Raw genomic sequence first — 21,699 nt, forward strand, 5'->3', positions numbered from 1 at the left:
AAAATTTTTTTTTTTTTTTTTTTTTTTTTTTTTGTTCAAGTTAGGGTTTTTATATAGTTTAATTAGTTCCTTATCTTAGACTAACAGACTCTGCACAATGTATGATATTGTCCACTTTGAGCATAAGCTCTCGGGACTTTGCTTTAGGCTTCTCCAAAAGGTCTCAAATCAAGAGACCTTAGACTTTCATCATTCAACAACTTAAACATTGTTAGTTGAACACGACTCTCCACAGTGGTACGATATTGTCCACCTTGTGCATAAGCTCTTATGTCTTTGTTTTGGGCGTCCGTAGAAGGCTTCACACCAATTTGAGATAGTATTGATTATAAACTCATGATCATTTCCTAAATTAGCTGACGTGTTACTTTCATTTAACAAACATAACGATGGAGTATTAATTACTAAGAGGGGAGTAATCACAGGTTGACTAATTAAGAATAAAATCATTAATTCAGAAGTAAGGAATATTATCTGGTCGATTTTAGAATTTTTTTTGAAGGATGATTATTTTAGTAATTTAATTCATAGAAAGAAACAAAGCCCAAGATTAAAAAAATTATAATATGGGCTAGTTTTTAAATTAACGATGGAGAATTTTTTTTTTTTTTTTTTTTGAAGCATAATAAGCATTTTTAAAGAAATTATTATTAATTTTGGATGATTTTATGTATGAAATTTGAAAATTTTAATGTATTTGAGTTTGGTCGGATTTTGATTATGTTCTATTATAATGCAGGATGAGTGGGTGATTTCGAGGGTGTTTCAGAAGAGTGGCGCCGGCGGTGGAGGTGGCGGAGCCACCTCGAGCAACGGCGGTGGTTCAAAGAAAGCTCGGTTTGTTCCCGGTTCAGTTAACGTCTACCCAGAACCAAGTTCGCCGTCCTCGGTGTCTCTCCCGCCACTTCTCGACTCGTCACTTTACTCCGCTCCGGCCACCATTTCGACGGCGTCTGGTAACATACCCGACCGTGACAGCCGCTCGTACAACAGCCCAGCAGCAAGAGAGCACGTGTCCTGTTTCTCCACCACAGCCGGCGGCAGCTTAAACATCCCAAATTACGATTTTGCCCCTCTACCACCACTCGCCGCCGCCGACCCATCTACCCGCTTCCACCGAAACATCGGCCTGTCGGCGTTCCCAAGTCTGCGGAGCCTGCAAGAGAATCTCCAACTTCCATTCTTCTACTCGCCGGCCAACCTTCCTTCAACGACGGCGGTCCACCACGGCAATATCTCATCAGCCGATATCGGCGCTTGCAGCTCAGCCGGAAATTGGGCCGTCTCCGACGAAACAAGATTCATGAACTCCACTGAACTCGACTGCATGTGGTCGTATTGAATAAGCCAGGAAATTTCTCTGTTCTTCAGAATTTATAAGCTCTGTTTATTTTAGTTTCCAAAAAATGCATCTTTAAATGAATTCCGCTTTCTGTTTTATGATTACGAGGTTTCAGCTAGACTCACTACTAGCATATATTGTCTAAACTTTCCTTTTTGAATTTTTTGAAGATTTTTAAAATGGGTCTGCTAAGGAAAGGAAAAAGTTTCCTGTGTTTCGCTTTTCTCCTCAAACAATGTTAGGTATCACAATCCACCATTCCCCTTCAGGGCCGAGTGTCTTTGTGGCAACTCGATTCTTTCTTTCTATCGATGTGGGACCCCACCAAATCCACCCCCTTTGGGGCCGCGTGTCTTTATTGCCACACTAATTCGTGTCTATCCAGTGTCTACCCTTTGTGGAGTAGCTTCTTGCACATCTTCTAATGTCGGGTTTTGATACTATTTGTAATGGCCTAGGCCCACCACTGTTAAGATATTGTCCTCTCTGGGTATCCCTTTAGACTTCTACTTAACGGTATTTTGTTCTACCCTCCAATTAATGATGCCGAGTAGAACGAACAACAAAAAGAAAGGACAGTGAGTGTTGATGGGTGTGTGTTTTTTTGAAGTAATTAATGGAAGAACTTGATTTGGGAGAGAAGAGGAAAATCCATATATGTAGGAAGCAGGAAGGTTGTGTGAGATTAGAAAGCTACCTGTCTGCTACTCTGTGTGTCGTCTTCTTCCTCATTTATTAAATTGTTCTCTATCTTCAGAAGTTACCTTCCTGCTCCTTCTGCCAAAGTTTTCACTCCTTTTTTTTGCTTTTTTAACTTTTTCTTTTTCAGTAATAAATATGCAATCTTTGTTTGTTTTCCATTGGATATAAACCTTTTTCGGGTTTCGGTTCCATTATCTCTACACTGAAACAAATAACCGAAGGAGAAACAACACTCGACATGCGAGAGTTTATTTGTACTCAAAAACTTTAGGCACCGTGTGTTTCCATTCTTTGTGTTGTTGTGAATCCTCTAGTACTGGTAATCTTTCTGAACTTTTTCCGTGAGTTAATGACTACCGATCATTTTTCTAAAAAAAAACACTAACCATGTTTCACGTTATTGTAAATTTGACCATTACGGCGCCTTGGTGAGTGAATAACTTTGTCCTCTTTAAAAGAAATTCAATTTTGCAATATGCAATTTCTTCCGCTGCTCTCTTATGTGTAGGAACTTCATCACCGTACTTGCACGTAGAAATTTCTTGTAAGGTACTTCTTTTGTCTTTTAACTCTATTCTTCAAAATTGTTGGGGGACTCTATTAATATCGAGTTGGATGAACCAACCGGGTATTTAATAAAAAGAACTCAATGACACTACAGGGATATTAAATGAATGGAATTGGGATATGGGATATGGATGGAATATAATGAAATAGAGCCACTTTGAGGTTAGGCATGGAACGGACGAAGAAGTTCCGTGAGTTACGAAGGAAACCTCGAGTTCATATTGGTCATGGGTTGAGAATGGGAATTGAATTCTCTAAAACCCAATTTACCGTTGTTCCTCAGTAGTTCAGTGGTAGAGCAGTTGGTTGTTAACCAATTGGTTGTAGGTTCATCTACATATGACAAGTTGTTTTTCACATCATAAAATGTGATGATATTATGCCACGTTATTCATCATGCCAAATAGATATGACTTTTGAATGCCACAATATTTGACACATCAACAACACATGAGAATATGTCACGGTCATGTCCGTCTCGTCCTCCAATCTTCTTTTGCTCATATCTTTCTCGTTTAAACTTTGATGTAAATGGTTTGAAATCATTTATAATAACAAGCTTTAAAATCATTCCGAAGATTCAAAGACATTATTTAAACTTCCTTGGCCCTTTCCATCTTTTCTCGTATAAACATGTTTGTACTTTAATGTTTCAAATTCTATAGACACAGAAACAAAGAGACTAGGGTGAGTAGGTTGGATCGAGATAATTTTAGATACAACCCAATTATTGAGTTTGAAAATTTTTGCAATTCAACTTAATCTTAAATTTTTTAGATTGGGTTGATTTACTTGTTCGAGTCATTTATTCAATAAAAGTAAAATATTTATTTATTCATTTTTTTTTAGACATTTAATTAAAGTCAAATAAAAAAAATATGTATATATAATTATATAGTAAGTAAAAATACATATTTTAAAATTAACAATAAATTCAATGAAAGTCCCACATAATGATCATGAGTTTATAATCAAGGAATACTCTCTCTATTGGCATGATCCTTTTGGGGAAATCCAAAGCAAAGTCACAAGAGCTTATGCTCAAAGTGGATAGTATCATACCATTGTGAAGAGTCGTGTTCATCTAACATGGTATTAGAGTCATGCCTTAAAGTTAGAGTCGAATCTCGATTAAGGGGAGAAAGAAGGAAAAAAGGACGATAATAGGAGAGGTTGAGATGGAGATTGGATTAGGGTCATCTGATGTTGTGTGTGGGTTTAGGCTTTTTGGCATTGACAAAAAGGCTATACACCTTAAACATGTAGGACCTCCCCACATGTAATATGATGTGTCTGTACTCTCAGATGGGTACTCCTCCATTTGGTTAAAGGACACCATGTCCTTTCCATTTCAATCAATTTTCCCTTCTTTTCACCTTTTTTTCACTTCTCCCCCTTCAATATTCATATTCCTACCCTACCCATAAACTGATTTTGTGTTCAACTTTTTCGTAAGAACTCGACGAAATATCTATCTAACATATTACATTTAAGTTGTCGATAAAGCCATAAGATATTAGATCCTAGATAAGAATCGAACCAATTCACTCTAACGCTCTATCATTCTCATATTTATTTTATGCTAGATTGGTAGCATATAGTTTCCCTTCAATATCAAAATCATTTCCACGTCCACTACTAATGTCACAATGCAGATGAATTAATAAACAATATATTAATGAAGAATTTTCTATAACTAGTATGACAGATCAAAAAGACAACTTCCCATGACGTAAAACTGCTCCAAAATTAATCCAAGGAAAGACAAATGGGAAATAAGAGTACAGACATACTTTAGTAACCAGTCAAAAACTAATGAATACAGTCTGCAGACACCTCATTCATTTCTTTTGCTTTTTTTGTTTTACATTTCACTGGATAGCCGGGAGGGCCCTGAAAAAGTTGCTGCACTATGATCACATCCCTCAATCTTGAGTAGAGTGGTTAGTCGGGTCAATCGACTAGGCTTGTGAACGTTTTCTTTTCGATGAATCCTTTTTCAGATAATCTCTGGACTCGGAGGGTTCTGGTTCCTGTTTAATACTTGAAGGCTTTGATGGTTCCCCACATTCAGATATTGAACTTCTTGGCTTACTACTTCGTGTAGAGCTTGTTCTTCTACTGCTCGAGTGTGGGCCTCGTGATGTTGTAGTTGGACGAGATGAAGTGGTCAGTGACATTCCAGAAGATTTTTTATATACTGATTTCATAGGGGTGGCCTTTTCGAGTTCTTCAGGTTCTGGGTAATGCACGAGAGATATCCGCCGGGCAATCTTTCCAACTTCAGGAGTAAAAGGACAAATCAAAACACAGAAGTTTAGACATTGTGCCACTAGAATATGACATGATTTGAACAAACGTCAGGAGACGTTGGACTCAAATTAAGATGCACAAAGTACCAACATTGATCGTTTGCGTTCAGCGTTTTAGACATGACAGAAAGTTGAATGAAGTGTTAGCATATTATAGCTGTCTAGTATAATGTTAAGACTTGTAGTAGAAGAACCAGCATCGACCTCGTTGACAATGGAAGGAGTAGATTAAAAGTTCTAGACCGCACTAATCGGCACATACCGGCATGTGAAAAACATACGGAATGGGGTTCACTGGGGACAAAGGAAAAGCTAGAAGTCCAGGTATTAACACCATTAGTATTAAAGATGAAACTACCATCTCGTAATCTAGATGAGAGCAGGACTGGTGCAGAATGAGTGCAGCCAAGTTTAACACTAAGAAAAAGAGAGATAGAGACTGATGCTACTGACATGTGACGTAAAACAAATTCAAAACAAAGATGGGGCATTTACCTAATCTGGTGTCTGATGAAGATGGTAGAAAGACAGAAGCCTCAGGTTCTTGAGCCACACAGCTGACCACATCATATGATTTTCCTTTTGATGGAAACAGCGAATAAATTGAACTCATTATAAAAAAAAGAACAGAATAGATGTAAATCACTTTCAAACAAACATGCTTCAAGCATATTCATGCACCAACTGTTTTCTTTTTTTAAAAAAAAACTGATACTAGATTAATTCAAAGAGTAAAGGAAATTTGTTGTTATGACAAGATTGTAGCATAGTAAATCACTGATAAAATGATGATTACCAGATGAACCCTGAAAGCTGCCCAAATGTCCATCAGGACGATGTTGGAGAGAAAATTCTTGGCCATCAAAATCCGGAGCCTACAGTAGGCAATAAAGAAAATAATAAATCCGTCTCGAGTAAAACAGTATTTCCAATGGCTGCAACAAACTTCAATCTTGAAAGAATGTACATTTATGATGGCTATTCATTTTAGTTTCTCCCAAATTGAAGGTAGCTTAGCTATCCTATTTTCCTAAATTAGTTTATATGATCTTACTTGGTTAGCAGGCCATTGAATAAGCCAAAGCTCTACAGAGTCCGACAAAGAAATATCAGTAAGAAATTCCCTGTCGTCTTCCTCGAACTCTGGTGGGGGTTTATAGCCTTCTACACTTTTAACAGCACCAACCTCGTTGCTCATACTCACAGCTATTAAGCCTCTACACCAACAAATAGCAAAACAACAGTCTAATATCAAATAACAGAACAGAAGATAAATGCAAAGAGACATGACCAATCGAAAACTCCATTTGGGCATTTCGTCGAACAATTCACATGCAACTACTTCATTCAATCGTATGTTTTTATGCTGCATTGCTCCGGTGAAACCAACAAAAAACAAAAAGGAAAACAAAATAATTCAGCAATACAAGCTTAATTCCCACAAGAAAACCAAACGAACGCAGATCTTTTACCTCATTTCAAATTCAACCAAGAAATCAAGATGGGTAACAACAAAATAACCAAAGAAAAAGCTAACAGAAGTGAAGAAAGAGATAAACGTTAAATTTAGCTTCAAGAAACCTAAATAAAAATAAGCAACTGTTCACCAGATAGTAAGAAAGTGATGCTAAGAAGAAACGAAATTAAGAGACTCCAACAAGGTTTTGTTGAGAGAATAGATTATGCAATTTGCAAGAGAACCCGGGAATACTTCTTAAATTGGGTACCCCCATTTCATTTTACTTTATTTATTATTATATTATCAATTTGAAGCAACCTGAATATATCCATACTACGAGGATATCCATCGAGCTTATTAGGAATCACGACTCTCCATACTACGAGGATATCCATCGAGCTTATTAGGAATCACGACTCTCCACAATGGTATGATATTGTCCACTTTGAGCATAAGCTCTCATGGCTTCGCTTTGGGCTTCCCCAAAAGGCCACATACCAATGAAGATAGTATTCTTCACTTATAAACCCATGATCTTCCACTAAATTAACCAATATGGGACTCACTCCCAATAATCCTCAACAATCCTCCCCTCGAACAAAGTACACTATAGGTCTCCCTTGAGGCTTATGGAGCTCTTGAATAGCCTATAGCCTCCCCTTAATCGAGGCTCGACTCCTTTCTCTGGAGCCCTCGAACAAAGTAAACCCTTTGTTCGACACTTTAGTCACTTTTGACTACACCTTCGGGGCTCACAATTCTTTGTTCGATATTTGAAGATTCTATTGACATGGCTAAGTTTAGGGCATGGCTCTGATACCATGTTATGAACCACGACTCTCCACAATGGTATGATATTGTCCACTTTGAGCATAAGCTCTCATGGCTTCGCTTTGGGCTTCCCCAAAAGGCCACATACCAATGAAGATAGTATTCTTCACTTATAAACCCATGATCTTTCCACTAAATTAACCAATATGGGACTCAGTCCCAATAATCCTCAACAATCCTCCCCTCGAACAAAGTACACTATAGGTCTCCCCTGAGGCTTATGGAGCTCTTGAATAGCCTCCCCTTAATCGAGGCTCGACTCCTTTCTCTGGAGCCCTCGAACAAAGTAGACCATTTGTTCGACACTTTAGTCACTTTTGACTACACCTTCGGGGCTCACAATTCTTTGTTCGATATTTGAGGATTCTATTGATATGGCTAAGTTTAGGGCATGACTCTGATACCCTGTTAGGAATCACGACTCTCCACAATGGTATGATATTGTCCACTTTGAGCATAAGCTTTCATGGCTTTGCTTTGGGCTTCCCAAAATGTCTCATACCAATGGAGATAGTATTCCTCACTTATAAACCCATGATCTTCCACTAAATTAACCAATGTGGGACTCACTCCCAATAATCCTCAAGAGAGCTGTGGTGTGCGCTTTGAAAGAAGGCGCCAGAAACAACAATCCATGGAGGTGCAAGTTTCTGAAATAAAATTTACTACTTCGGGAGATAAGAAACAAGGCAATTCTCAGCAGAGACCAAAGAGATATATGGATAATCAAAGCTTTATTTGACAGACATATGCAATAAATCAAAAGGCAGAGGGTGGCATACGACAGTTCGAAAAATCCCAATCTGCTGCGAGACTAATTTCTATTTTGTTGCTATACTGCAGTTGTTGAAAAAAATAATTACAACAAATCAAAACATAACCTCCTTTCTTTCATTAGACAATTCCTAATTTGAGTTTTTCAAGTTTGAAAAAAGATATAGATGGAGAATGAGATTGAGATAATACCAGTTACAACAGGAGAGTAGAAAATCAGTTCAAACTGCAAGGAGGAAGACTGCTGAGGCAAGAGTAGAAGATATATCCGCGGCTGCAGCTCTGAACGGGAGAGAGGCGACGGCGTCAACACTAAGCTGCCGAAAGGGAGGAGCAGCCGGCGGAAAGAAGAAGAGCAGCACGTGAGAGTGAGACGAAGAAAGGGTTTATAGGGTTTCTTCTTTTTTTTTTTCTTTTTATTATTTATTTTTTTTAATTTACAAATAAATTAATAAAAATACTCATAAACTTATAATTTCTCCCAAATATATAAATAAATAAATATATATATATATATATATATATATATATATATATATTTATTATTTTTTAATCCGTAAACTTTAAATAAATCTAAAAAATTATCTTTTTCATCTTATTTCTTTTTTATAAAATGTCATGAATATCTTATTATTTTAAAAACAGCCTTAAACTTTTAATAATATTTTTAAATTCTACCCTATTTAAAAAATATCTATCATTTTATAAGTAATATTAACATCATTTATCTTCATAAAAAATATTTAAAAAAATTATTACCAATATGTTCAAAAATTATCTATTGATACTTCATAAATTATCTAACTTCCTAACATTATCTTAAAAAAAACAATAAAAAACACGTTAAAAGTACATATAGGTTAAGTTGCAAAATCGATAAACTAGAATGATTGGTGACCTAAACAATCAAATAGAGTTCACAGTCCAAATCAATCCAATTTAACTTAACCATTTTTATTTTTGGATTGGTTGGGATGTCGGGAAATATCATATTTACTGACCAGATTAATCACTCAAATATTATAAATCACAACACATCATTAAAAAAAAAAAATCAAATATTATTAATCTCATCATAATTTTAAGAGTAGAGTGGGGTTGGGTTGATTGTAACTCTATTTACAGGTTGAATAGTTGACCCGACCAAAAAAATTCAAGCTTATCATATTTTTTATGTCTTAAAAACTCAATTCACCCGAAAAGTAGAAAAAGAAAAAATAAAAAATAATTGAACTCAACTTTTTATAATTTAAAATTAATAATTTGATTTAATCGAATTTTCGAATATCAACAACTTTGAATCAGGCATTTAATTTAATTTAATATGCATTTAAAATAAATTAATAAATATATATTTAAATTTAAGTTTAGGTTAAATTATAATGTTAGTTTATAACTTTAAAAGTTTTTATTTGATTCATAAATTAAAAAAAGGTTAATATATGCTTATACATTTTTAATTTAATTTCATGTTTAATTATATCTAAATTTTAAATTGTGTGTTATTAATTAATCTAATAGATCAAATTTAAATTATGGAACTCTGTAATTTTAATAAAATTATTTTAGGAACTATTTATTTTTATTTTTTTTAATGTTGACAGTTTAATCAATAAACATAAATTTCAAAATTAAATTGCTCAATTTGAAATTAACATTAAATTCAACTCCCTTTCATAAAATACTTTTCTTAGGCGGTGGGCTTCGTCTTCCTCAAGGAAAAAGCCGACTGAAAATTCTCTGCACAGTCCCTTTCAACTATCGTTTCTTTCCATTTTTTTACTTCCACACGAAAACTCTGGGCATAGAAATGGAGGAATTTGCTGTGGATGATCCGACTCAGCTACTTGAAGCAGCTGCAGATTTCGCAAATTATCCCGGTTAACCATCTGATACATAATTTCAACTTCAAATTCTACATATTCTACTGAAAATGCATGAGAATCTGACATCGTTAATCATTTCCCATTTGTGAAGGTGTTCGGACTGATGCGTCGGTGAAGGAATTCTTCAGCCGCTTTCCCCTTCCCGTCGTAATCAAGTATTTATACACGATATGAAAATCGAAGCATCTCTTGTTTGATTGATTGTTTTTCAATTTTCTTTTATGTATTTTCATTGCTCTTTTGGTTCTCTTTGTTGACGTGGTGTTGTTTTCTTCTTCAAGTGCTTTACAAGCAAAAGCGGAAATTCCTGGTTTGGAAAACACTTTGGTTGCATGTCTCGACAGGATATTCAAAACCAAGTATGGTGCTTCACTTATACCACATTATATGGTATGAACACTTCCCTTGTATTTTTACTCATGTTGGGGATGTGCTGAGTTTTCTGATACTACAGTGAATAGGGTGCCATGGGGGAGGTTTTTTTGACATTTAATTCTTTACATGTTTATCGCTATTGCGGGCCTAGTTGATTGAGTTTAAATTCATTGAAATCCCCCATTATTTTGTTCAACTGCAATAGTAATTCCAATCATGTTATTAGAATCCCTGGATGTGCCTCATGGTCTGTCCGTTGCATTGATTGTTTCTATACCCCCTCCTCCTGCAGCCCTTTGTACAGGTTGGACTACAAGCAGATTCTCAAGCAGTTAGAGGCTTAGCTTGTAAAACGGTAGGTTTTTGTTGCTGCTATGTTCAACTTAAACTAGTTATCCCTCTTTCTTGTCAATTACTTTTCCCTTTCTTTTTGAACTTCATTGTTTGTTATCACTATGCTAATTATAGCCTTCTGTGTTCTTAAACTAAGAATTCTAAATATCTTCAGGTCACTCGCCTGCTGGAGGAGACCGATCCGACTACTCAGTTGGCCCCACAACTTATTGTTGACTATAACATCTATCCACTTTTGATTGAGTGCCTTCTCAATGGGTAAGAACACATACGGATGATTGTGAATTAAACTATGAATGTGATTGAGCCTTGGATGGTACCAGTATAGTGCCTGTGTGTTTTTAATTAAATACTTATTGTTCATACATTTTTTCTACTTAAAACCTTACTTTAAGTTTGAAACTATAAATAGCACAGCTTTCTCGAATCATTAAAGAACTGTCGAATTATTCATCCAATACACACTTCTTTTACAACTTAGGAACATTTTGTTAATGCTGCAAAACTGTTATATAATTGAATTCTATGATTCCTTTATGGGTCTAGGGGTTCTCAACCCCACGAACTCCCCACCTGTCCCTCAGCTTCTTTGTGTTAAGCATCATTGACCTGATAAAACTCCTAAACTATGCAAATCTATTTAAAGCCCTCAATATTGGAACAAATGACGGTGTTCCTTGCATTTTCAACGTTCATGTTGTTAACTCCAAAAAAGGAAGAAAAAAATATCAGCTTTCTTTAGATTATGAATCCGTTAGTTTCATCTGTTTTTATGTTGGTGTGGAACTAAGCGTGAGGTTGTCACTCTTTTTTGTAGTAACGAACAAGTTGCTAACTCATCAATGGATGCAATAAAGAAATTAGCTGCATTTCCAAAGGGGATGGTACATATAATATACTATAGCGGTTATTTATCTGCTCAATATGGTTAACTTGTCCTGCATCTTGTTACAATAAATATTTTTTTGCCAAAACTAACTGTAATTTATTGCTCTGTAGGAAATCATCTTCCCAACAAATAAAACGGAAGCAACACACCTAGGAACTGTAGCTTCAACATGCTCATCTCTGGTATTGTAGCGGGTACTTTGACTTTGAGATATTTATTTTATTGTGCAACACTTAATGCTTGCTGAATATCATTTTAAAGAAAAATTCCTCCAACCATGCTCTCTTTTAATAGAGCTTATGTTTATTTATTTATTTATTTTCCCTCAAGAAGTTTAACGTGGTCTCTTTTTAGCATCAGTGCCATTTTTTCAATTTGTACTTGTTTTCTTATCATTTCTCTACGACGGGGATCCATCTTCCTTAAGAAAATATTCGAATTCTTAGCCAAATTTTAAAAACAAAAGGAAGCTTTTGAAAACTGCATTTTGTAGTTTTTGAAAACACCTGTAAAGAGTAGATAATGAGGCTAATTTTTTTTTATCAAACAGGGCTTTAGTTACTAATAATTTGTGTTTCTGATTCTTATTGAAATTAAAACTTCCCAGGGAAGAGTCCGAGTTATGGCTTTGATAGTGAAACTGTTTTCAGTTTCTAGCTCTGTGGCATCTGCAGTATACAATTCAAATTTACTAAACCTACTGGAAAGTGAAATCAGCAACTCAAACGACACACTTGTAACTTTAAGCGTGTTGGAGCTCTTGTACGAGGTTTACTATCTCCTACTCCCTTTTTCTTGTTCACTAACATGTGTATCCCCCGTCTGTTTTTATTGTTGGTCTTGAGAGACATTAGTAAAAATGGTGTTAGAAATTATGCTATCCCTTCAGTTTTTTTCTTTCTTTTTGTAAATGTTATTAAACTCGTACAAGTTGGTTACTGTGATATCCAACAACATATTCTTAACATGAATTTGAAACAGACATGATTTGAATTGTCATGGCTGAATGAGCTGCCTCTCTGACTTCCTGTTGTTAGTTAAGAAGCAAGATGGTAGTTGCTTAGTGGTTTGATCATGCAAGAAAAATCATTATGGTCGATCATTGTAGATGAAGTGGAATGGGCAATTTGACACGGCAATGTAGCCTTGCTTGCTTTTGGCAAAACTAACGCAAAGAATTTGTTTAGAATGTTATTAAAATAATTGTTAGGAATAATATTACGATGTTAGGGTTATATTGATCATTAGATAAAGAGTTCGCTAGCAGGGTGGTTATAAATAATGGAGGTGGGAAGGGTTTGTAAGTCATGCATGTTTTTGAACTGGTCTTGTGAGCCAACTAAGCCTCTTTAATTCTTCAGTAACTTCATAATTTTTTCTCGACATTCCAATAAATTTGCAGTCCATATTTTCTTGATTTATTATCTCCAGATTGGGAATCTATTAGAATTATGGCCAGGATATATTTTTACTCAAGCATGCCTGATAGAGCTAGAGCAATCATCATGAGTTACACCATGCTCTCTTTTGTTCTTCCTTTGTTTTATCATCCCACCTTGAAAATTTTCATTCTGATATAATTGATTTTCTTTTTATGCAATTTATAACATAATTTTATTATATTTCCAATTGATGAAGTTAGTGGAGATTGAACATGGTACAAATTTTTTGCCAAGGACCAGCTTTCTCCAACAACTAAGCTGTATAATCAGGTTTTGAAGAGAGAATTATAAACTTCAGTTATACAAGCTAGTGGTCTGACTTTGGATATTGATGGTGTTCTTAATTTTTTTGTTGTATATTGCAGCAACCGGTCGGCAGAGTCTATATTAAGATCCAGAGCAATGGTCATTAGTGGAAGACTTTTGTCTAAAGAGAATATTTTCTCGCTTGTAGATGAATCTTGTAAGCAATAAGTTTACTGCATTTCATTTGATTAGAAAAAGGTGAATTAGATTGAATTAGATTAACTTGTCAAATTTCAATTTTCACATTCCAAACCTCTTCCCATCAAGTTTTACTTGGGACACTCGTATCCCTTGGACCTATGATTACTCGTTTTGGCACCATGGATATACAAGCTACATATAGATCATGAAGATCACATCTATATATAACCTATGTGAAAGAACTAGGAAGCATTACACTGTTTTAGCTCTGTTTTAGGTAGAGCTTCTGTGTCAAAACACGTGTTAAAAGATCACCACTAGTCCAATAGGGTCAAGCCCAATAATTGTATGAGCCCATTGTCTAGATATTTTGGAAATATAGATGTCTAGATATTTTAAGAATAAAAATGTCCACATATTTTAGGAAAAAGAATATGTAGACATTTTAGGAATAAATCTAGAATATCAATATGGTCTATATTGTCTAGCTTCTACTAAAAATACCCTTTCACCCTACTAAGTTTTTCATCCCAAGAAATTTCAAGCAAAGCAAAGTGTAGTAGTTTCTACCGAGTGTCTTGTAGTCTCTTTTCGATTGGTCTTAATAAAGAGTGTGAATGTTTTCCATAAAAGAGTTGTGTTCAATATGTTGATCATGCACATGTTCGTCTGGACACACTCCGAACATGTCTGACATGCTAAAAACATGGGTAATATTTATTCTATTTTCTTTTTATCTAGTTTTGGACACAGCTAAAAATAAAGCCAGACCTAAAAAGTTTATAAAAGAAAAGGAGTGAACGACCTTACTTGACCTTGATCTGTTTTATAGGTTATACAATTGTGTCCTTTGAGTTCTAAAAGAAAAGGAGAGAGGATTCTATAACAATTTCTAATCTTTTAGGATGACATCTTCTTCATCACGCTATGGCCAATTAAATTCTTCTATATTTTGAAGCTCTTAAAATATAGTTAGTTGACTCGACTTTCTATGTTTTTATCTATGATGAAGTATAATAAAAAAACTGTCCAGAACATATCTCTGTCCTACATTTTTAGAAATCGATGTGCCTGTGTTGTATTGAGTCCATGTTTCTTAGAGAAGGAATCATGTGCCTTTTATTATATTTTCAATTCAAGTTTTGCATAAATATCATTTAGATAAAAAATTACAAAACAAATTGCAAGGCTAGGTAGAAAAATTGCACGAACAATGTCCTACCCAGGTTATGAGTTGGATTATTTACTTTTACGAGTAAGGGTTTTCTAGACTGAGAGCCTTTTATGATCGATTTTCTTGCTGTACAAATTCAAAAATATGAAAATCACTTGAGAGATTAGCACAATCTAATTGATTGTGTTGAAAGCAGTTGACAGTAATCTATAATCACCTAATACAGGTGACCCTATTGCCTAATTTAGTCTTCTGAATCTGTAAATTTTGTCATTATCAGTAGGACAAAGAAATCTTTTGATAGTTTCTTGTTTTGCTTTGATATTCTCAGGTGTACGAATTTTAATATCTGCTATAGATGAAATTCTTGGATCATCTGAAGGCCAGGATGTAAATGTATGTGAATCTGCATTCGAAGCACTGGGTCAAATTGGTTCGAGTAAGTATAGCTACTGCCACTTGTAATTTAAGATTTATTTATTTAATGCGAGCAACTGGATTGTGATTTTCTGTTACCATTTTTATAATAAGAGATAGAGTGAAGTTGGCATGTATTTCTAAATGCATGAGGACTCCAGAAAATAAACCTCGACCTCTTTAGAACATGTTAGATATTATCTTGTTTTTAATTTTTTCCCTTCCTAATGGAAAACTATGAACATGAAAGCTCGTATATACCCACTAAGATAAGTATTGGATGCTTAGAAACTATTGGCATTTTGGTTAATAATATCTATGATCTGATTTTGACTGTTACAATGAGAATGCAATGTACAGTAACTATTAAGGTTTCTACTTTTCAGAAGGGGTTTGTAGTAGATATCTTTTTCTAATAGGAAACCATAACATTTCATTGATATGATGAAATTACTTAAGGATAAGTTCCTATCCAATGAATTGCAAAAAACTTGCCCAATTGGTCGTGAGAGAAGATAAACTATAGGTACAAAAGGAGCAATCGATTTACACTAAGAGAGAGCCAAAAAAGTAATAGATGTCCGAAAGGAGTGTATGTTTAATTTCTTGTCTTTAAAGATATGGGAATTGCGCTTGTTCCAAGTAGACCAAAAGGAAGCCCAGATAAAATTCAGCCAAAGGATTTTCATTTTCTTTTTTGAATGGATGACCATTGAACACATTAGAAAGGAATGCTGATGATTTTGAGGGAATAGGAGAAAAGGATAGATGGTAGATGGGGAGATAAGCCAAAATAGCTTGTATGAGAGTCAGTCGACCTTACTTTGAAATATGAGCACATTTTCAACTATTGGCATCCAAAAGGTATTGAGACTTTGGCTTACCATTCAGAGGCAAACCCAAATAATCAGCAGGCCACTTTCCAATTTTGCAACCCCATTTCGCTGCCAATGCCTCTTGCAAGAGAAGTATCAAGATTAATCCCCAAAAAGTCAGTTTTCTGACAATTAATATTCATCCCAGATGCTTCCTTAAACTCATTATTGGTGTTGAACAAATTATTAATGTGATAGACATCAGGGGATGGAAAAAAAGGTGAGTAATCGATAAGCAAAGATCCACCCTGTCCACTTCAAACCCTTTTAATCAAACCTTTCATTTTCGCGAGGGAGAGAATTCTGCTAAGAGCGTCCATAACAATGGTAAAAAGGAAGTGTGAAGTACACCTTGTCTTAGGCGTCGAGAAGCAATGATCTTACCAAGGGGTTTCCACTGATAAGAGGGAGAAGTTAGTAGATGGCATATAACCCCTATTCCACCTCCTCAGATGCCCAAACCCTTTGCTTGCAGAATAAGGTCTAGGAAATTCCAATCAACCTTGTCAAAAGCCTTTTCAATATCTAGTTTGATCACCATAACCGATTCCATCTGTCAATGTATCTCATCTATTCGCTCATAAGCAATCAAAGATGCATCAATAATCTGTCTATTAGCCACAAAAGCTCACTGATTATCTGTTTGACCCCAGTGATTTGTTAGTGCTCAATTTATTAACAAAATGAATGTCTTCTTCGGGAAATGGTGCCTCCAAAAACATTTATTTTCCGTGGATTCTTCTAGAAACGAATTTTCTTATAATTTTTTTTTACCTTTTTTATTAAACATTTTAGAAAACAAGAACAACGGTTATCAAACCCGTTTCTATTTTTTTAATTATTTTTTATTATTCAATAAAAATGAAAGATCAAGAAACAAAATACAGTTAACAAGCGTAATTGATAATTCTATTTTTCTTTATTAAAAAAGTGGAAACGAGTAACAATAAATGGAAGTTACCAAACGTGCCTGAAGGTGTTTTACATCATTTTAACATTTTATTTAGACCTTTATAAACATTTCATCCCCAAAAGCCAACATGTATAGATCAAATTTGTCTCAGGCAAATGGGGAGCCACTTTACTGCTGTCAAGTTATCCAACTTGTGTGAAGTATGTAATTAACGCAGCGTTTGATCGGCATGAACATGGTAAACAGCTGGTAAGTATGTTAAGCTCTTTGACTTATATTTGCGTTTATGCCATCGTTTTCTACACCCCAGTTTCTTTCGTTAAACCATTTGGGAAGGTAAGTATATGGTAAAAAAACTAGATGTTTCAGCTTGCTTTGTAAATGATTAAGTTTGGAAAATCCCTTGGAAGCTAGACATTTCTCGGATGACAAAATTCTTCGCTAAAGTTCTTGCAAGGCTTATTAGTGGGAGAGTAGAGTGATAATGTTTTCAACAATGATTAATGTGGAACAGTGGTATCTTCCCTGCTATGCCATGGTTTTAACAGAAAATATGGAATTATGAATATTTTTTGGATTGTAAGGTTGTAAGTGTTGCTATTCTCTTTTTGCACTGGTTTTCTATTTATCAAAAATCATTAACTCTTTATCTTTTGTGTAAAGCGTTATATTGACAACGGAAAGGATTTTGTTTTAAAAAGATGTTTGTGATAGAATGTGAACTGAAATATGCCATCGCCAATCATTTACTCAAACCTAGGCGAGTATCTAATGATATGTGCTTTATGTACCTATAATATTTCACTTATATTTCAACTGTCAATACAGGCAGCCATGCACGCTCTTGGTAACATCTTTGGTGAAACTCGATCTGAGAATGATGTTCTGCTGAATGATAATGCAGAAGAAAATTTACGGGACTTAATTTATCAAACTGCATCCAGAAGTCCAAAAATGACGCCATCAGTGAGTGAAGGGTTTAGGGTTTATTTCTTTTGATAATATTTTCCTGCTTCAAGTATGTTTCCTATCTAAAGCAATTTGGAATTGGATATCTAATCTGCTTTAGTTGCAGAATATATGTCATTCCAATTCAAGCCAATCCTTCTGCACTCACTTGACAAGATTAGACATTCCTCTGTTTCCTTACATGTTAGAATTAAAACAAAATGCTTAAGCTGATGGTAATGGAGTTAAGTTCATATATCAAACATGTTGGTCCACAGGCTTCGAAGTGTAACAGATTCTTGAAATAAGAATTGCTGTCTGTTCGTGAAATTAATTTGGTTGCTAAGCAATGTTTTAGAAAACATTCCTCAAGGCAACCTCGAGAAGCAAGACATAAGCCTTGAGGCAGTATGAGATGTAACATTACAATAGTACAAAACATACTCGAAAATTAATAACTATAAAGGAAAATATCTCAATAGTCCATCTATATTCATTACTACATCTAACTTGCTTGTGTTAATAAGAATCTAATCAAAATGAAAACAAAGGTAAAATAGGAAAAAGAATAAAACTCACCGTGAACAAATAAAAACAAAAAGAGAACAAGAGTGAAGGGGAAAAATAAAACAAAATTCACCTTCTTGTGTTGTTGTCAAAGATTTAGCTACCTTGCAGTTTTTTTTCTTTGGTTAATGCAGACACTCGCAGTTAGCTCTATTTTAAAATAACACAGCAAGGTGAAAACTTTTTTGTTTGTTAAGTAAACCAATTGAACTGCTTATGCCTTCTTAGTTTTCAGTGCATTTTTAAGTTCTCTCAGATATTTTCATGGCCCTATAGCTCACTACCAATGAACACAAGGCTTATGCCTTGTAGCCTCAGAGGCGTTCATGGACAGGCGTAGGTCTTTTTTTATGTGTTGAAGGCATAAGCCTTGAGACGCAATGTTTCCGCCTCACCCTTGAGGTGCAATATTTCCTCCTTACCTCAAGGCTTATGCCTTGAATTGAACGCATTATAAAGCATTGTTCCCAAGATATATGATGTGATGCTTCATACATTACTTGGTTATCACTGTTGTTAAGCCTTATGGAAAGATGTTTTTAGTGTTCTTTTAGAGTCTGGAGGGTATCATCCTTTTTCACTCAAGACTGCTTCAACTGAACAAATTGACCTATTTTCACTTAATTATCTTCAGCAAGCAACAATTTTGACATTGTTCTTCATTTCTTTCATGATCATAGTTTTTAAAAGTCTTAACAAGCTGCTATGGCAGGGCCTTATTCTAGCTGTCCTTCAACAGGACTCTGAGATTCGCTTGGCGGTGAGTGTTTCAGTCATTTTTTGTTACTTCCAACACTCTTTACCTGTCTTTTAACTGGCCTTAAAGAATCTTGATCTTAGTTTTGTAGAAAAATTCCCAAAAGATAAAAATACATGATATTGGTCAAGCCAATACTTAAATTAAAAATAGTCTGCAAGGTGCAAAGAATTCAAAATGTATTGTTCACGATGATTTATCATCCTTTATTATTGTGGATGGGGTAACTTGCAACCTTAGCGTATGGTCATTGGCATGGAGGCCTATTTTTCATAAAAAATGAGAACGCAGATGCTAAAAAACATGGATATGAACGCATAGAAATGGGTGCATGTATGAAGATTTGATATAGATATGTAGTACTTTGCGTTTTTTCATGTAAATTAGGCATAGCAAGACATTTTGATGTTTAGAGGATAAATATCTTATTTAGAAGCACATCCTATAAATTTGCATCAAATGGGTCTTCCTTGGTCTAGACAATTTTCTTAGTTTGTTTTTTGTTTAGGAAGTTTCAACTTCCAGTAAGAAGGTTGCTTGGTTATGGGTTTAGTATTATCCTGGGCAAGAAACTATGTGGGTTCTAGTTTCCTATGTATTTAAATTTGTATGACTTGCTAACACAACTTTTTCTTCAGAGTTATAGAATGATAACTGGGTTGGTCGCTCGACCGTGGTGCCTTGTGGAAATCTGCTCGAAACAAGACATAATAAATATAGTTTCTGATGCAAGTACCGAGACTACAAAAATAGGTATATGTGCTTGCTCTCCCTTGCATCCATCTTTTGAAGTAAATCAGAGATTTTTTTCATGATTGTCGTGTATGCATCATTAGAAATCCCACGGTCGCTACAAGCATAAATCTTACTTAATTAGTTATTTATCTCAGGAATTTAAACAGTATTATAATTAAGCGAGCATTCTCCTCCTTTTATGGTGTTCCAGTTAAGGGTTGTTGATTTCTTTAGTTGCGACATAGTTAAGCATTCTCAAGCTTTTGTATTAGCCGTTGGCATGCAAACCTGCAATGTTCTTCAGATGTATAGAACATTAGTTCTTCCAGTGTCACAGTTTCAAACGAAATGTTCTAAGCATGTTCAGAAAAGAATTATTGTTGATGGCCTATGCTCATGTTCAATTTTAACTTCCTTTCTTCAAATTAATATCCAAAATCTTGCAAATCATATTCACCCACTTGTTAATAACAAGTTTGCTGAATATATTGCTTTCTAGACCCTGTGAAAGCAACCCTACGAACTCCAAGCAATTCGAAATATGCTGTTGGGTATTAGAATTGCTCCCATTGATCAAATCCCTTTGCTGTTCTTGTCTGTTGTTGGATCAAAGACATTTATTAGCATTTATTTCTGAATCATATCTTGGTGTCGTTAAGTCTTTTTTGTAGTCTAATTATTTCAATACATTGACATGCATTATATCATTATGAAAAATGTAATGTAGGGTGCCGCTATTTTTTGGTGTGCATTTCAGGAGTGTCTTTCATGATGCAATTCTTCATGTATGAACGCATTTCTTATTGTATGAATCTGCTTTTGTGAGATTCATAAACTCTTTTGAAACAAATATTTCATGCACGGGTTGGCATGTAATTAGATAGATTTGAGCGATCCTCCCCCTATGTTTGATGCTAATCTCAATCACATGGTTTATATTTTATTATAATTTTATATATAATTTTTTTTTTCATTTTTTTTTCAGGAATGGAAGCTAGATATAACTGTTGTTTGGCTATCCATAAGACATTCATGTCTTCAACAAGGCTTACGGGCGATCCTGCCCTTGCTGGAATAGCTTCGAAGGTTAGATGGGATGCATAAATATTTCATCCTTTTCTTCAACATTTTCCTTTTCAAGGCAGTTCCTTCTAGTAGTGCTCACAAAACTGGCTCTGGTTGTATGGCTCATGTCTGATTAAGAAAGAAAAATCTAATTGATATAATATGTGTATGGCTATGCAATAATACCTTAAAATAGGAAAGGAAGGGAGAAAAACAACAAAAACAAAACTAAGCAGATAGCCCGGAAAGGCCATCTCCATGTTTTCAGTTTATCTTGTATACATCCTTTTATTGTTTTTTTTATAATTAATGTGGGGTGAAGATTTGAACATCTAACCCCTTGATCGACGTTATATGCTTTATGCTGTCTCAATGTCTGAATCAAGCCTCTTGTCGTCTTACTTGGGAAAAAAGTAGTGTGTAATTCTGCTGTTTGAGTTTGAAAATTTGAACTTCGTAGTGGTTATATGCCTGCTAATCGTTACACGGGTTTGTCTGCAGTTGCAGGAAGCTGTTCAAAATGGTCCATATCTTAGTAGAAGAAAACTGGAAACTCAACCAGCAATAATGACAGCTGAGAGATTTTAGGAGTCTAGTATGGATCAAAAGTAAGCAAGCCTTAGATACAATGGTTCGTAGGGTAGTTGCATCTTTGGTTTCTAGTTGATCCGAGGAGTTCACAGAAGAAGTTGAAACTAGATTGAGCATTTTCCATGGATTGTGTGCACTAATATTTCTCTACTTTGTTCAGTTTCCTGAATGGATTGCTTAGTCAAATTTGCTTGGGACAATGAATTTGTTTAAGTCAATTTTTTTTTTTAAATATTTCATATAAAACTTTTTTTTAAGAAAAAAATTAATCCAATTG

At 34.9% G+C, this 21,699-nt stretch overlaps 2 protein-coding genes and 1 pseudogene across 2 annotated transcripts in view; 2 read left to right on the forward strand and 1 right to left on the reverse strand.

Moving 5' to 3' along the window:
* The window catches only part of LOC111789288 (protein CUP-SHAPED COTYLEDON 2-like), a 2,297-nt gene extending 955 nt beyond the window's left edge, over window positions 1-1,342 (forward strand). Inside the window, exon 3 of the mRNA XM_023670007.1 lies at window positions 740-1,342. Coding sequence (XP_023525775.1) covers window positions 740-1,342 — 603 coding nt within the window. The remainder of the gene's footprint in view (window positions 1-739) is intronic.
* Window positions 1,343-4,267: 2,925 nt separating this feature from the next.
* LOC111789114 lies at window positions 4,268-8,368 on the reverse strand (annotated as a pseudogene).
* A 1,290-nt stretch (window positions 8,369-9,658) lies between these two features.
* On the forward strand, window positions 9,659-21,640 carry LOC111789113. The gene is made up of 17 exons (XM_023669757.1): window positions 9,659-9,867; window positions 9,965-10,028; window positions 10,155-10,263; window positions 10,541-10,603; window positions 10,757-10,860; window positions 11,420-11,486; window positions 11,602-11,673; window positions 12,099-12,260; window positions 13,130-13,203; window positions 13,299-13,396; window positions 14,886-14,993; window positions 16,911-17,008; window positions 17,588-17,725; window positions 18,987-19,034; window positions 19,670-19,784; window positions 20,752-20,852; window positions 21,333-21,640. Exons 1-17 carry the CDS (start codon window positions 9,798-9,800, stop codon window positions 21,417-21,419), a joined length of 1,578 nt encoding a protein of 525 aa, XP_023525525.1. The 5' UTR covers window positions 9,659-9,797; the 3' UTR covers window positions 21,420-21,640.
* The last annotated feature ends 59 nt before the right edge of the window (window positions 21,641-21,699 follow it).

The sequence above is a fragment of the Cucurbita pepo genome, chromosome LG02, assembly GCF_002806865.2.
Source record: "Cucurbita pepo subsp. pepo cultivar mu-cu-16 chromosome LG02, ASM280686v2, whole genome shotgun sequence".
Lineage (NCBI taxonomy): Eukaryota > Viridiplantae > Streptophyta > Magnoliopsida > Cucurbitales > Cucurbitaceae > Cucurbita > Cucurbita pepo.

Coding starts and splice junctions, on each gene's coding strand:
- LOC111789113 (XM_023669757.1), top strand. CDS start 9,798: ATGGAGGAATTTGCTGTGGATGATCCGACTCAGCTACTTGAAGCAGCT. Junction 10,604..10,756: donor GAGGCTTAGCTTGTAAAACG/GTAGGTTTTTGT, acceptor AAATATCTTCAG/GTCACTCGCCTGCTGGAGGA. Junction 13,204..13,298: donor CAACTAAGCTGTATAATCAG/GTTTTGAAGAGA, acceptor TGTATATTGCAG/CAACCGGTCGGCAGAGTCTA.